Source organism: Alligator sinensis, unplaced genomic scaffold, assembly GCF_000455745.1.
Source record: "Alligator sinensis unplaced genomic scaffold, ASM45574v1 scaffold709_1, whole genome shotgun sequence".
In the NCBI taxonomy this organism is placed as follows: domain Eukaryota; kingdom Metazoa; phylum Chordata; order Crocodylia; family Alligatoridae; genus Alligator; species Alligator sinensis.
The window spans coordinates 188,568-202,609 of record NW_005842208.1 but is presented as its reverse complement, the minus strand read 5'-3'; the positions used below and the strand labels follow the sequence as shown (position 1 = coordinate 202,609).

Here is a 14,042-nt window from a genome sequence, read left to right as displayed (position 1 = left end):
GCGGAGGAATGCGGATCAGTTCAAGGCCCAGGTGTGGCTGCCTCCTTACTTCACATTGCTACCTGGCACCCTGTCCTGCCTGTGGCATGGCACTGCCCCTGATCCCCCAAGCATAGCCCCCTTGTGATCAACCACCTGTGGCATGGCATCTCCCACTGAGCCCCCTATTTTAGAGTACCTGCAGCATGCTCAGCTGCCTGCCCACCGTGGCACAGTGACCCCACCCCCCCGCCCTGAACCCCTGCACTGAGCATCATGGCATGGCAACCACATGACATCCCCCTGTCAAGCATCCCACCCTGGACCCTGCAGCATGGCACTTCCAAGTGCCATGCATGTGTATAAGAGTCTGTCCTGGTATGGAGTGGTGTGACCCTGTGTCTGCTGTTTGCTGGCAGCTGGACAAGGGACACATTCGCATGAAGCAGCTGAAGCGGCAGCTGGAAGAGGCAGAGGAGGAAGCATCTCGGGCTAATGCCAGCCGTCGCCGCATGCAGCGTGAGCTTGAAGATGTCACTGAGTCAGCTGAGTCCATGAACCGTGAGGTTACCACGCTGCGCAACCGCCTCAGGTAGTCCTGGCTGGTGGGGGTGGGAGACAGTGCTGGATATGCCTCAGTCAGTCCTGAGGCAGGGTATAACTCAAGCCGGACATGGTACCCACTTCAGGCACCTAATTAAATTTGACTCTCCCATGGCACAGCTTGGGACAAGGTCTCCCCTTTCCCACCAACCTGATGCCAGGCTCTTGTCCCACCTTAGCCAGGCAGGACCCATCCTGAGGGGTGGAGGGACTCTGCTTGGTGTCTTCAGGTGCTTTGTACAGAGGTGGCTCAGTGTCTGTGGAAAGTATGGTTTGGATACATGCAGGAGGGCATCTGAGCCCCTTATATGTCCCCAGGGGATGCTCTCAGCCCGCTGCCTTTTTCATTGGGATTCAGTTTCCAGGGGAGCTGCCTCTCAGGCTGAAATAGCTCTTCACAAGGGACCAGGGGATGGGATAGAAGAGTCACAATTAGAATCCAGGTGTCCCAGTTCCCAGCCCCTCCACTTAAACCCAACAGATCCCACTCTCCTCCTGGAGTGAGGACAGAACTCGGGTGTCGTGGCTCCAAACCCCTGTGTTTATGCTGCCTCTCTTCCCTGGGCTGTGGCGGGTCTCTCTCTCTCTTTCTCATTCTCTGCATTTCTTCATCTCTTCCATTCCCACAGCAAGTTAGAGCGTCTCCAACACAAGTACGTGTGTGCCCTGCTCGCTGTCCCTATGCCACTGCCTCAGCCTGCCAGGAGGGGGAGGGGGATTGGGTCCTCACCAGGGGCAGCAGCTCCCCCTCCTGCCCATGTAGGGGTCTCTTCCCACTCGGAGCCCGCCGCACCCTTCCCTCAGAGCTCCCTTCTCTCACCTCTGTCCCTCCCTCACTGCTCCTGAAGCTCTGGTTTGCCCCGTTCCCCCTGTGCCTCGCCTAACTGGCTCTGAGCCTGGGGCCTGCTGCCTGGGGCCTGCTCTTTCCTGGCTGCTGCTTTCCCCTTGCCAGGCTGATGTGTGGTGTTCAGGGTGTGGGGTGGGGTGATGCTAGACTGGTATGTGGTATTCAGGGTGGGGGTTGGTGGCTAGGCTACCTGGTGCCCCCTGCCTGCTTGCTGCTCCCTGCTGTGTGATGCTGCCACACCCAAGGGCATAGGGCGGTGTGACCACTGAAGGGAGGCCCAGCCAGGGGCACTGCGGGGACCATGGGATAGGAGTGCTGGGGATGGGAGCTTTTGGGGGTGGTCGGGCAGGGGTGCTGCCTGTGGGGTGGGGAGAGGCCAGCAGGGTGCTCTGTGTGGTCTGGGTTGGGTCTGAAGCTTACTGTGCCCCCTGTGCTAATCCATGTGTCTCTCCTCAGGCGAACCCCCCTGACATTCACTACTCGCACAGTGCGCCAGGTCTTCCGGCTGGAGGGGGTCTCAGACGAGGAGACGGAGGAGCAGGATGCAGAGACCACAGCTACCAACCACCACCCTTCCCCTGTGCCCCCCCAGACCCAGCCGCAGTCACCCCTGGCTGAGCAGCCCCCCAGCGAGTGAGGGGTGCCAGGGGTGGGGAGGGGAAGGGGCATAGAGGCAAAGCTGGGGCAGCTCCCTCACCCAGCACTGCACAAACCTGGACTCCTATACTATGGGGTCTGAGGGCTTGGCCCCTCTGCACACCTGGCTCTGCCCAGGGCTTTATTCTTTATATCAGCCAGCACTTTATAACAGGGGGGTTGGGAGCAGCTGGTCGGCCTAGATGCACCTGGAGTTAAACTGGATTTCTTCTTGTAGAACCCCTCCCACCCCACCGTGGGGTCCAGCCGACACCCCTCCAGAGCACTGAGACTCCCCGCCAGTACAGGACCCTGTCAATGTAGGGATGGCCCTATCAGGCTACCTGGCTCAGCCCCCCACTGCATGTCCCCGGATTCCCCCTGCACACCAGGCTCCTCCCTTTGTGCAGCCTCCAGCTGCCCTCCAGGTGCTCCCTTCTCTGTCCTGTTGTGGGTTTGCTGTGTGTGACAGAAACTGGTGCCACAGAACCCCTGAATATCATCCCCTCTTGCACACAAGTGCATGTGTACAGTGCAGGTCTGGATCTCTCCAGCAGGGGGCACCAACCATATGTGTGCGCGCACACTCATCCTAGCAGGGGACAGTGCTGCATCTCATGCACTCCCACATGCACAGTCCCTCTCTCACTTTCACACTCTCTCTCTTCCAGCAACAGCTGTGCTTTAGACATGTTGGACCTAGCTTCATTTTGCACAAAAGCCCCATCTTAGGGTAGCCTGGAGTAGAGCACCTGTGATCTCTTCCCCCTTCTCCTGGCATCCCCCTTCCTCTTTCCATGTGCAGCTTGGTTTTTATCACTCACCACAGTTGGGATTTTTAAACCCAGGGGCCTAGATTTCACCAGGGCTCAGCTTCAAAACAGTATAGGAATCACTTCCCTGAACTGTGCCCCCATCCCCCCCAACAACTGGCCTTCCTCAGTTCAGCCCCATGGCCCCATCTATCCCAGTATCTTACTTTTTTGCATCTTGGTGATGGCAGTAGCTGGTGGGGATGTAGCACTGCCCCACACTTTGTCAGGCTCACTCTGCCCCAGGCTTCGCTCTGGGAGTAGTTGTGGGTGGGCAGAGCCTTTCCCATGGTAGGACCCTGTGTGTGGCTGCATTTATGCTGGGGTAAAGGCTTGTGCATGCATTTATATGTGATGTGTTGGGGGAGGGTGGATTCATTTCAGTTTCTGAGGCTGAAGTGTCCACATGTCAGACCGTTTTCTCCCAGGTCCCAGCACTGTAAGGGGCCTGTGCCTAGCTGCCCTTGTGGCATCCCAGGTCAGAGAGATGGTGAGACAGCTTGGGGGCTGGCGGGGAGAATTAAGTGACTGTAAACTGGCTGTCATGGCAGGGCCTGGCACTTGTCCTTGACATGGGGCTCACTGGATTGGGCCTGCCCTTACATTTGGCTTCTATGCCCCTGGACAGAAGGTGGAACTGGCCAGGTTCAAGCCATGAAACCCAGCAATTCTTTATAAAGGGAGGGGTTGCAGTGGGAATTAGGGGTTTGTAACCAGCAAGGTCAATCCCCCCAGAGCAGCTGCAGTCCCAGCTAGGGAGAGGTCTCACACAGGCTCTTGAGTCTCAGGGGCAGGCTCTCAGGGACAGGATAAGTACTGTGTGGATGCCTCCTCCTGGGTAGGACCAGTTTTTCCTGCAAGCTGTGCTGTGCCTGCATAGCTGTCTCCCCATGTGTGGGGCTGGGACTGACTGAGGGAAAGTTGTGCACCTAGGGGAGGCTAGGAGCATGGCTCCTTTCTGGACACTGGCAACACCCAGGCAGGAGGTATCTAGGGAAGTGGCACATCACTCCTTGGGTCCCCCCCTTGCTGGCGCAGGCCCTGCTATGGCCTAGGTTTGGCCTTGCTGTTTACCACCTGCACCCAGGCAGCTTGTGGTGGCTTCATGGGGTAGAAGAGAATATGTGTATGCTTGCTCTGCCAGCCTGTTGGAGACTCCGTGCCCAGGGTCCCTCATGCTTTCCTGCCAGCTTCCTGCTTTTGGAGAGGAGGCTCAAATACTCTTGTGGTCAGTTAGCTTCCTCCCCTGAACCCAACCCTATGTTCCCTTATTACCTGCCCTGCTCATAGTTCCGGGGCTGGGGATGACCTGTGCCCAGGGCTGAGGTGCAGGCTGCATGGCTCCTGTGTGCCCTTCTCTGCCGTGCTCCCTTGGCTGTGTTGTGTGTTACCAGGGCATTTCTGTGGGTAGGTTTGGTGGCATGGGAGCAGTGCCTTGCAGGGGCCTGGGCTGACACATGGTATCTTTTCCCTGTGGGGCCCAGGGCTTGCTGCTTCTGGCTGCACAGGGCGCAAGCCAGTTCCCTCTGTTTTTAAAAAGCACCGAGGTTTGTGTCTTCTAGTAAAGCTCATCTCAGATTTACCATGTACTGTGGCTGAAATCTCTGCTTTAGGGTGGGGGAGAGGGAAGTTGGGACTGAGTTCAAACCTGCCTCCTGCAGTACAAGGCACTGGAGCCACCTCCCAGTAGCTGTACTCAGGCCCATTTACTCTGGTATCCTGCCTTAGATCAGCCCCATGGGCCCAGCCACCCAGGTATCTCACCCCTTCCTTGGAGCCTACGTGCCCCAATGCCCTGAGCCCCACTAGGTAGGAGATGGTACAGGTAAATTGCTGCTGCTCTCACCAGTACTAGGGTACACCTGCAGGTCTTTTCTTCCAGTGCCAGGTTGAGGGTTGGATCACTGCAGAGAACAGATTTCTCCAGGAGCTGGGCATTGACATTGAGCTGCAGAGGCTGACCCAGACTGAGACCTGTCTACTTGTCCATTCACTTACCGTGGGCTAACGCCCACCCAGATAACTAGTAGCTCCTTTTCACAGGGGCTAATGGATGAATGGGAAACTACATTTCTTGGGACAGGAAAAGCAAAAAATGGTGGGAGTGTCATGTGGGTCAAAACATGAGAATAAGTGCTCCTGAGGGAGACACCAAGCAGAGCCCCCCAGTCTGCGCCCACCAGTCCTCAAAGGCATCCAAGGAGCCGGTGGATGCTGCCTAGTGGTGCTCCACCCAGAAACATGCACAGACGAGGGAGAGGAATGCGTCCCTCCAGTCCCCAGGCACCTTCCTGGCCAAAGCCTCATTCCTGGTCAAATACAGGGCTCACTTGGCCAAAGCCAGGAGAAGGTTGATCAGGAGGTCGCAGGACTTGGTGGGGCTGCGGATGGGGTGCCCAAAAATAAAAAGGTAGGGGGTGAAGTTCATCCAGAATCTCAGGAGGAGGTTGCAATCTGGCACACTCGAGTGTAGTGTGCCAGGGTCTCCCCCTGCCTGCAGAAGGGGCAGGAGACCGGGGTGTTTGTAAAGCTTGTCACATACACGCCTGTGGCAGTGGCTCTATGGAGGAGCAACCAGCTGAAGTTTCCAGTGCTCGTGGGATGAAGGTGGAGTATAGGCTCAGTCACTGGGGTACCCCTGCCCTTGATGAGCAGGTCCCACCACTCAGTGTCTGAGTGGGATGTGAGGGTGGCATGACGGATCTTGCGGCGCATGAGCATGTAGAGGTGGTGGCGATGGATGGTGGAAAAGTGGACCAGTTTGGTGTCCTCCAGCCGGCTCAGGTGGTGGAGTGTGGAGTGCCGTGAGGCCCTATGACAAACTCCGGTGGGCTGGAGGACATGGGGTAGAGGGGGATGGACCACCAATGTGCAGGACCTGGTCAATAAAGACAAGGGCATCGGGAGATAAGGTGGATTTCACCTCCTGGACTAGGTGGCAAGTCTTGTGGGTAGACCCATCCACCGGGCCAGTGCAGCGGGATTCACCCATGTCTGCCTATCACAGGCCAGGAGGTCTCCAATATGGGTGCCACCACCCAGGATCAACCTTTGTTGCAACCGGGGTGCCTCTGCTGTTGGGACCTCCAGCTGGGGGTTCCAGAGGAGTAGCTTGATGTGCAGGTTGGTGCCCTGGGCACATGTCGCAGGGGACCTGGAGGCGAAGACCAGCCTCCAGGCCCGGAAGATGTCCTGGTAGAAATCTGGCAGCCCTTACAGGTCCTGCAGGGAGAAGCCCCACAGGCCAAGGAGCTGCCAGTCGTATTGGAGCCCCTGGAAGTGGTGGAGGAAGGCACTCCCCAGATGGCCCCTTGCTGCATGGCTACTGACGCCGTATAGCCGCTGCAGAAGGCAGAACGTCAGGACCTGGTGATGCAGGCGAACCAGGCCCAGGCTGCCCTCCCGCAAGGGGAGGCTCAGGACCTCTGCAGTGACCCAGTGTTGTCCTGGCCAGAAAAACTCCAGTGCCCATCTTTGGAGCCCAGCCAGGACCTCGGGGGGCCCAGGCAGGGTGTGTACAGACTAAGATCTGAGGGGTAACCCTGAGGTGATGAACTGTACAATAATGCTGTGTACTTTTCCAGAGAGAGAGGCAGTGAACCTAGACATCCTGGTGACAAACCCTGTGCTCTACCCACCAGACCCCACTCCCAGAGCTGACCTGACTTCCAGGGGCAAGACCAGAGGGGAAAGGCCCTGCCTCATTCCCACCCACCAAGCCAGCCAGCGCTGGAGCTAGAGTTCCCATCCTGATCCCTAAACCCTCACAGCCTGGGCAATGCCTGCCTAAGGTGCCCTGCAGCTACTTTGGTGCCCAGGCTGGGGTGGATGTGGACACGGCAGGGACACCCTGGAGACAATTGCAGTCACACTCTTTATTGGCGCCAGGCAAGTGTTGCCCTGGACACCACTTGGACACAAGGTGATGAGCAGCTTGCTGCAGCCAGGAAGCACACGCTCGGCGTGGGTGGAGTCCTGGCTCTGCTGCTCTAACCATCAAACACCACTGCCCTCCCAGACAGGGCTAGAAACCAGGCAGCCTGATGCTGTGCTTCTTGTTAGTGGGGCTTGTGGTGTTTCCAGTTCTAGCTCAGGGCTCGTCATCCTGTGGGTGGAGAGAGTGACTTGCTGGGTTGGGCCAGCTCTGGCTGGGAAGGGTAGCAAGGATCCATGGCCATGGTGCTGCTCCTGGGGGAAGAGAGGGCTGGCTAAGGAAGGGAGAGGCCCTGGGACGGGTGTGGGGGAGAAGCAGGACAAGGGCTTCTGGAGCACTGGAAGTGAGTATGCCAATCCCTCCCCTTTGGCCCCCCATAGCCTGCCCTTGAAGTGGAGGGCAGCTGTAAAGGAGCATAGGGTGTACATAAACCAGGGAACCAGCAGGACTCAGGGTATGAAGGGGCCAGGTGGAATCTGGCACCCCCACAAGACAGACAAGGCCCCTGCCATCCCCACCTTCCTGAGTCAGCCAATATCCCTCTGGGGCCCGATTTGGTCTTGCTACCCTGAAGGGGAATGGCCCCTGCCCCACTACCATCCCTAAAGTCAGCCAGTGCTCCATGCCAGGACTAGACTGAAGCTGATTCTAGGTGGAACTCCAGGGCAGTGAGCTTCCCCATAGCAGTGCCCCACTCCCCAAGTGCTACCATTCCCACAATGGGGATGCCCCACTTCCCCTGTGCTGTGATCTCCCCTGCAGCAGTGCCCTGTTCTCCCTTGGCTGTGAGTTTCCCCACAGCAGCGCCTCTGCCCTGCTGTGCCCATATATACCTGCTGCTGGTGAGTGGGTGTGCTCCTCCCTCAGACCCTGGTGGCCGGCTGGCGTGGTGGTAGCCCCCTCAGGCCATGTGCCCGGCGGCGCTGGCGGTAGCTGCGAGTGAGCAGGGTGTAGAGGAAGGGGTTGATGCAGCTGTTGCTGTAGGTGAGGCAGGTGACCAAGTGGTTGATGCTGATCTCAGTGGTGGGCAGCAGTCGGGTGGCTGTGCCAGGGCTGTACAGTGGCACCAGCTGCCAAATCCAGAAGGGCAGGAAGCAGGCCCAGAAGGCCAGTACAATGGCCAGGATGAACAGGAAAACACGGGGCTCGGGGGCTCGGCGGGCACCTGCTCCAGCCAGCATACCACGAGTCTGCGAGAGCCAGTATGTGCGTGCCAGGCGCCCGTAGAGGCAGCCAATGACCAGACCAGGGCCTACCATGCTGGTGCCAAAGAGCACGGTCAGGTAGGCACGGTAGTGCTCCTCTTGCCAGGCTGGTGTGCACAGGTACCGTGTCCGCCCATTTGTGCCTGTCCTCTCCTCCAGGTGCACCATGAGCATCATGGGCAGTGCCAGCACTGTGGCAGCAGCCCAAGAGGCAGCAGCCAAGGCGTAGCGGCACCGGTGGGAGCGGTGGGCTGCACGGAAAGGCTGGGCCACAGCCTGGTAGCGCTCAGTGCTGAGGAGGGCAAGTAGGAAGCTGCTGGCGTGCATAGTGAGTAGATCCAGGCCCAGCAGTAGGCGGCAGCCAGCTTCCCCAAACCGCCAGTCCTGCGCCAGGCCAGTGTGCACAATGAAGGGTGCAGTGCCCAGGTACAGCAGGTCAGCCAGTGCCAGGTTGACGATATGGGTGTGCAGTGAAGATCCTGCTGCTCGTGCCACGGCCAATGTGTACACATTCCCTGCCACCCCCACAGCACACAGAAGGCTTAGTGCTGCCCCCAGTGTGGCCGCTCCCACTCCTGAGTCCCCTGGGGCCTCACCCACCTCCAGTGACCCATTGGAAGGGGCTGACAGGTTGGAGGGGGTCCCCATGGCAGGGGAGGAGGCGTTGGGAGTGGCAGAGTGGGTTGGGGAGGCTGTGGCAGTGACAGGACGTTGCCCTGGGCTGGGGGTCTGGCAGAGGGAGACAAAAAGAAATTCCACCAACGCCAGGTAACCTGCCCTCAGAGACCCCTGCCGTCTGTCTGTCTGCCTGCACACACGCCCTGTCTGTCTGCCTTTCTATTGATCTTTCCCCATATACCCGCTCTGTGTCTGCACACGCTTGCTATTTCCATACACCCTCTTTGTCTGTGTTGGTCTATCTGTCCCCACACTCCCTGTCCCTGCCTGTTTGTGTTGGTCTACCATCTCCCCATGTATCCCCTTTGTCTCTGTAGGTCTTTCTTACCCCAGACACAACCTCTGTCTGTCTGTCGGTTGGTTGGTCTGTCTGTGTTCACTCTGTTCGTCCGTTTGTCCATCCGTGCCCATCCACCCCTACCCTTTCTCTCTCTTACCCCCGCATCTGCGGCCCCGTCCCGCGCTCCCCGTCCGGCTCTACAAACCCCAGGTGGTGCCGGGGGCCTGGGCCTCGGCCCCCTCCCTGCTGCCTGGCGGGTTGGTGTCTGGCGACGCGCTGGCTGGCGTGTGTGTGTGCAGCCCCAGCGAGGGCTGGTGTCTGCGTGTATGTCTGGACTCTGAATCCTCCTCTGTCCACAGCCCAGCACCCTGCCAGTGTCGGTATGTGGGGCTGGCCCGCATTGGGGGTGCTCTGGCTCCAGCTGAGCCTGCCTGTGTTGGAGGCCACCTGTTTACCCCGTTCTGGGGTGGGGACTGGGCACAGGAGAGGGGGGAAAATAGATGGATGGACAGACAGATGTAGGGGGTTGGGGGAGGAGGGGAAGAAAAAAGAAAATAAAGAAAGTCAAGCCAAGCCATGTGCTGGCGTGACCCTGCTGGTTGGAGGACTCACGCCAGCTGAGAGACAAATAAATAGAGGCAGAGATGTAAAGACACGGAAGGAGTGGGATGGAGAAAAGAAAGAATATGGACATAAGGAGACAGGCAAACAGATTGAAAGCAAGAATGAATGAAAGAAATGGGGCTGCAGGGCAGAGACAGAGTGTGAGGGTGAGGGGACTGCCTCTGACCCATGGTAGCTGCTGAGGAGCCCAGTTATAAATGCTCCCTGATGTTTCCCAAGCCCAGGGCCTGTTGTGTGGGTCCATGGCCCCTTTGCAACCTCCCCTCCTATCTTGGGCCCCAGCCAGGTTCTGCAAGTGACTTTCTCCAACACCATCTGGGCTAGCTCCCCTGCCACACTGTAGTGGACCCCTTGGCAAGGAGGTCCGCCTGCTGATGCCTGCAAGGCCTGCCAAGAACCTGCCCTGCTAAAAAAATAACCTCTTTGGGGATATCTCCTCAATCTCAGGGATCCCATCACGAGGACAAAGAGGGCTGTTCCCCCACGTGCCAAGCCACACCTGCATCTCTGTAGCACTGCTGAGGGCACAGCCCCATGGCACTGGGGGCTCCTGTATGTGAGTGTCCCCAGGATGCAGTGCAAGCTGCCACCCCACAGAGACTGGCTATGAATGCCATACGGTTGGGGGGGGGTGGTCCCTTGGCCCCACACTCAAAAGACAGAGCGAGGGTGGGGATTGCCCAGTGCCAGAAGGGGTCTGCTCCTGATTGCAAATGGTAGCACCCAGCATGGCAGGGCCCATGCCTGCTGACATTGGGTCCAGGCAGCACCTGTTGTGACAAGGCCCTGATCCTGGTGATTCTGAGCCTTGGCATCATCTGACATAACAGCCCCCCCATTCTGGTGACTTACTGGCACTAGACTGGGCTTGCCTGGACTAGGTTTCAGCATGGGCGACTGGTGCCTCCTGAGTCTGAGTCCTGACTCCTGAGATCACCAACTGGTGGGGGGGGGGTTGGTCCCCCAGTGGTGGCCAACCACCAACTGGGGGGGGGGCCCAGGGGCCGATCGCTGAGCCAGCGGCAAAGCCGGAAGTGCCCTTCTGGTTTCGCGGCTAGCACTTCCAGGGGGTGCATGGCTGATCTCACGCGTGCACCCCCTACATTTCGCCAATGGGTTTCAGGAAGGGATGTTTCGGGGGTGAAATTCAAGACTTACAGGACTAGGAAGAAACAAAGCAGGCCATGAAGCATGGCACCCCCATAGCACCCTCCTGAAGCCAGCAGGACTCCAAGAGTGGAGGGGCATGAGGGTCTGCACTCAGATGCTAGGGTTCCTCCTAGGCTTGTGCCAGGGGCTCTGCTTGCCCCAGGAGTGTAGGGCTAGACATGCAGCTGGTCCAGGGAGTTGGCACATCCTGGGAGCCCAAGGAACCAGCTGGATGCTGGGTGGATTGCCTGCTTGGCAATCTGGTGGTTGCACCAGAGGAGAAAGCAGACCTCTTTAACAAATTCTTCGCCTCCATTTTCTTGTGCAGGGACCGTGACTCCCCGACTAAGATTCCAGACGGACTCAGGAAAAACGCCGCCAGGCCTAAGGTCAGGGAGGACCGGGTTAGAGAGCTTCTGGAGGGGCTGGACATGTTCAAATCAGCAGGTCCAGATGCTCTCCACCCCAGGGTGTTGAGGGAATTGGCAGGCGTTATTGCGGGGCCCCTGGCACGGCATTATGAGCACTCATGGTGCTCTGGCCAGGTGCCAGATGACTGGAAGAAAGCCAACGTGGTCCCCATCTTCAAAAAAGGGAAGAGGGAGGACCTGGGCAACTATAGGCCCATTAGTCTTACTTCAATCCTAGGGAAACTCTTTGAGAAGATCATCAAGGAGCACATCTGTGATGGGCCAGCAGCAGGGATGATGCTCAAGGGCAACCAGCATGGTTTCATTAGGGGAAGGTCCTGTCAGACCAACCTGATTGCCTTCTATGATCAGGTCACAAAAGCATTGGATGCAGGTGTCACTGTGGATGTAGTCTTTCTGGACTTCTGCAAGGCTTTTGACACTATCTCCCACCCCATTCTCATAAAAAAACTAGGTGACTGTGGCATTGATGCCTACACAGTCAGATAGATTGCAAATTGGCTGAAGGGTCGTACTCAGAGGGTAGTGGTGGACAGGTCTTTTTTGTCCTGGAGGGAAGTGGGCAGTGGAGTCCCCCAGGGCTCGGTCCTTGGGCCCGCACTGTTCAATTTCTTTATTAGTGACTTGGACAACGGGGTAAAAAGCAGCCTGTTTAAATTTGCTGATGATACCAAGATTTGGGGTGAGGTGGGCACACTAGTAGGGAAGAACAGATTACAGCAGGACCTGGACAGGTTACAGGGGTGGGCTAATGAAAATAGGATGAGTGTCAATACTGACAAGTGCAGGGTGCTGCACTTGGGCAGTAGGAACCAGCAGCACACTTATAAGCTGGGAAACTCCCTTCTCAAGAGCATGGTGGCAGAAAGAGATCTTGGAGTCATTATTGACTCCAAGATGAACATGGGCCGACAACGAGCGGTCACGGTCAGTAGGGCTAACCGTACCTTGTCATGCATCCACAGATGCATCCCCAGCAGGTCCAAGGAGGTGATCCTTTCCCTTTATGTGACACTGGTCAAGCTGCAGCTGGAGTACTGCGTTCAGTTCTGGGCGCTGCACTTCAGGAAGGATGTCAACAGCATTAAGAGGGTCCAGAGGAGGGCCACCCACATGATCCGGGTACAGCAGGGCAGACCCTACAAAGAGAGGCTATGAGACCTGAACCTGTTCAGCCTTTGCAAGAGAAGGCTGAGGGAGGACCTGGTGGCCATCTGTAAACTCACTAGGGGGGACCAGCCGGGTTTGGGAGAGACCCTGTTCCCCCAGTGCCCCCCGGGGTAACAAGGAATAACAGCCACAAATTGTTAGAGAGTAGGTTTAGACTAGACATCTGAAGGCACTACTTCAGTCAGGGCGGCCGGCCAGGATCTGGAACCAACTTCCAAGGGAAGTGGTGATGGTTCCTACCCTGGGCGTCTTTAAGAGGAGGCTTGATGTCTACCTGGCTGGGGTCATTTGAGCCCTGTTTTCTCTCCTGCCCGGGGCAGGGGGTCAGACTTGATGATCTACAAGGTCCCTTCTGACCCTACTTCTATGAATCTATGTGGAGTAAGGTTGTGCAGGAAAGGAGAGGAAAGAACTCCCTACCCACCCCTGCTCCCTCAGTGGCACCCTCATGACACTCTCTCTCTGCCCAGGGTCTCCAGAGAGCTTTCTTTCTTCGCCCAGCTCATCCTGAGCGGTGTCGGGGCTGCCAGCCAGGCAAAATGCTGTGCGCAATTTTCGGTAAATATCCCACTGAGATGAAACAGACCACAGAGACCGGAACATGCACACATGCCTGGTGCATTCACACACACACACCGGCTTAAACCACACACTCGGAACACACACATACACATGCGCGTGCGCACACACGCACACACACAGAGCAGCAGGGGATGGCCTGAGGGTGATGTGCAGCACAGTGGATCCAGAGGGCAGCTAGGCCCTGCCAAGACAAACAGCTGACAGTTTACAGCTCCCACATTTGTGTAACCCTCGACCCTCCCCGGCAGGCAGAGTGCACCAGCCTTGTAAAGCTGGGGGTGGGAATGGGTCTTCCCCAAGCTCTGGGATAGTGGGGCTGGGAGCCTGGATCCTTTCTCCATGTCTGGTGGTGTGCCACAGCCCAGGAGAGCTGCCCATGAGGCTGTGGCTGGGCTTGGTGAGAGATTGATTAGGTGAGGGCCAAGTGGTCAGGTTGCCTCTTGGGCTCCTTGCTCTCTATTGGGTCCCTGCGCTTCTCCCCTGGTCCCTGCTGCCTCTGTTCTGTGCTGTCTGTCAGCCTGCTGGGGTGTGACAGCTGAGGGCACAGTGTGTCTGGGCCCCACTCCCAGCTGCCTTGGCTGTCCTGTGGTGATTGCAGGCCAGGCCCATGGGAGGGCCTGCCAGTGCCCAGAGCCAGCACCTGGCCCAGCTGCTGGAAAAATAAACCTTCTGAGGCCAACGGCAGCTGCTGGGAGCCACCCACCTCATCCCTGCCATAAGCTAAATAAGGGGTCTCGGACCGATCCCATATCCAACTCCTGGAGCAGGGAGAAAACCCAGGCACCCAGGTTCCCAGCCCCTCTGCTCTAAACCCCCAGGCCACGCTCCCCTCCAAGCACTGGATCGAACCCAGGTGTCCGAGCCCGGTGGAGACCCTTGGAGGTTCCCTCTCCCTTCCGCATCCTGTTCCTCCGTCCCCGAGCTGCCCACGCCACAGGGCCCCGTGAACATGAGAAGGGGCCTTGTTCCCAGCAACGTTTATTTTGCCACCTGGTTGTGAAGGATGGGAGGGGGCTGTGGGGCACAGGCTGGGCAGGGAGTTGGGGGGACGACTTTGATCTGTACTGAGAGTGGGAGGGGGTTGTGTTTGCCAAGGAGGGATTGGCTGGTAA

The 14,042-nt window shown here is 57.9% G+C and overlaps 2 protein-coding genes and 1 pseudogene across 2 annotated transcripts in view; 1 reads left to right on the top strand and 2 right to left on the bottom strand.

The window, feature by feature from the left end:
* Positions 1–4,471, top strand: part of LOC102371226 (myosin-10-like) — a 38,298-nt gene extending 33,827 nt beyond the window's left edge. The window contains 4 exon segments of the mRNA XM_025207748.1: positions 1–31; positions 399–571; positions 1,212–1,235; positions 1,886–4,471. The exon segment at positions 1–31 is cut by the window's left edge and continues 8 nt beyond it. Coding sequence (XP_025063533.1) covers positions 1–31; positions 399–571; positions 1,212–1,235; positions 1,886–2,066 — 409 coding nt within the window. The 3' untranslated portion in view covers positions 2,067–4,471.
* Positions 4,472–4,671: 200 nt separating this feature from the next.
* On the bottom strand, positions 4,672–8,684 carry LOC102380564 (urotensin-2 receptor-like). Its single transcript, XM_025207747.1, has one exon. It carries the CDS (start codon positions 8,662–8,664, stop codon positions 7,675–7,677), a length of 990 nt encoding a protein of 329 aa, XP_025063532.1. The 5' UTR covers positions 8,665–8,684; the 3' UTR covers positions 4,672–7,674.
* Positions 8,685–9,138: 454 nt separating this feature from the next.
* Positions 9,139–11,233, bottom strand: LOC112550791 (annotated as a pseudogene).
* Positions 11,234–14,042: the final 2,809 nt, after the last annotated feature.

Excerpts from the sequence above, each read along its gene's own strand:
- LOC102380564 (XM_025207747.1), bottom strand. The coding sequence starts at position 8,664 with ATGGGGACCCCCTCCAACCTGTCAGCCCCTTCCAATGGGTCACTGGAG.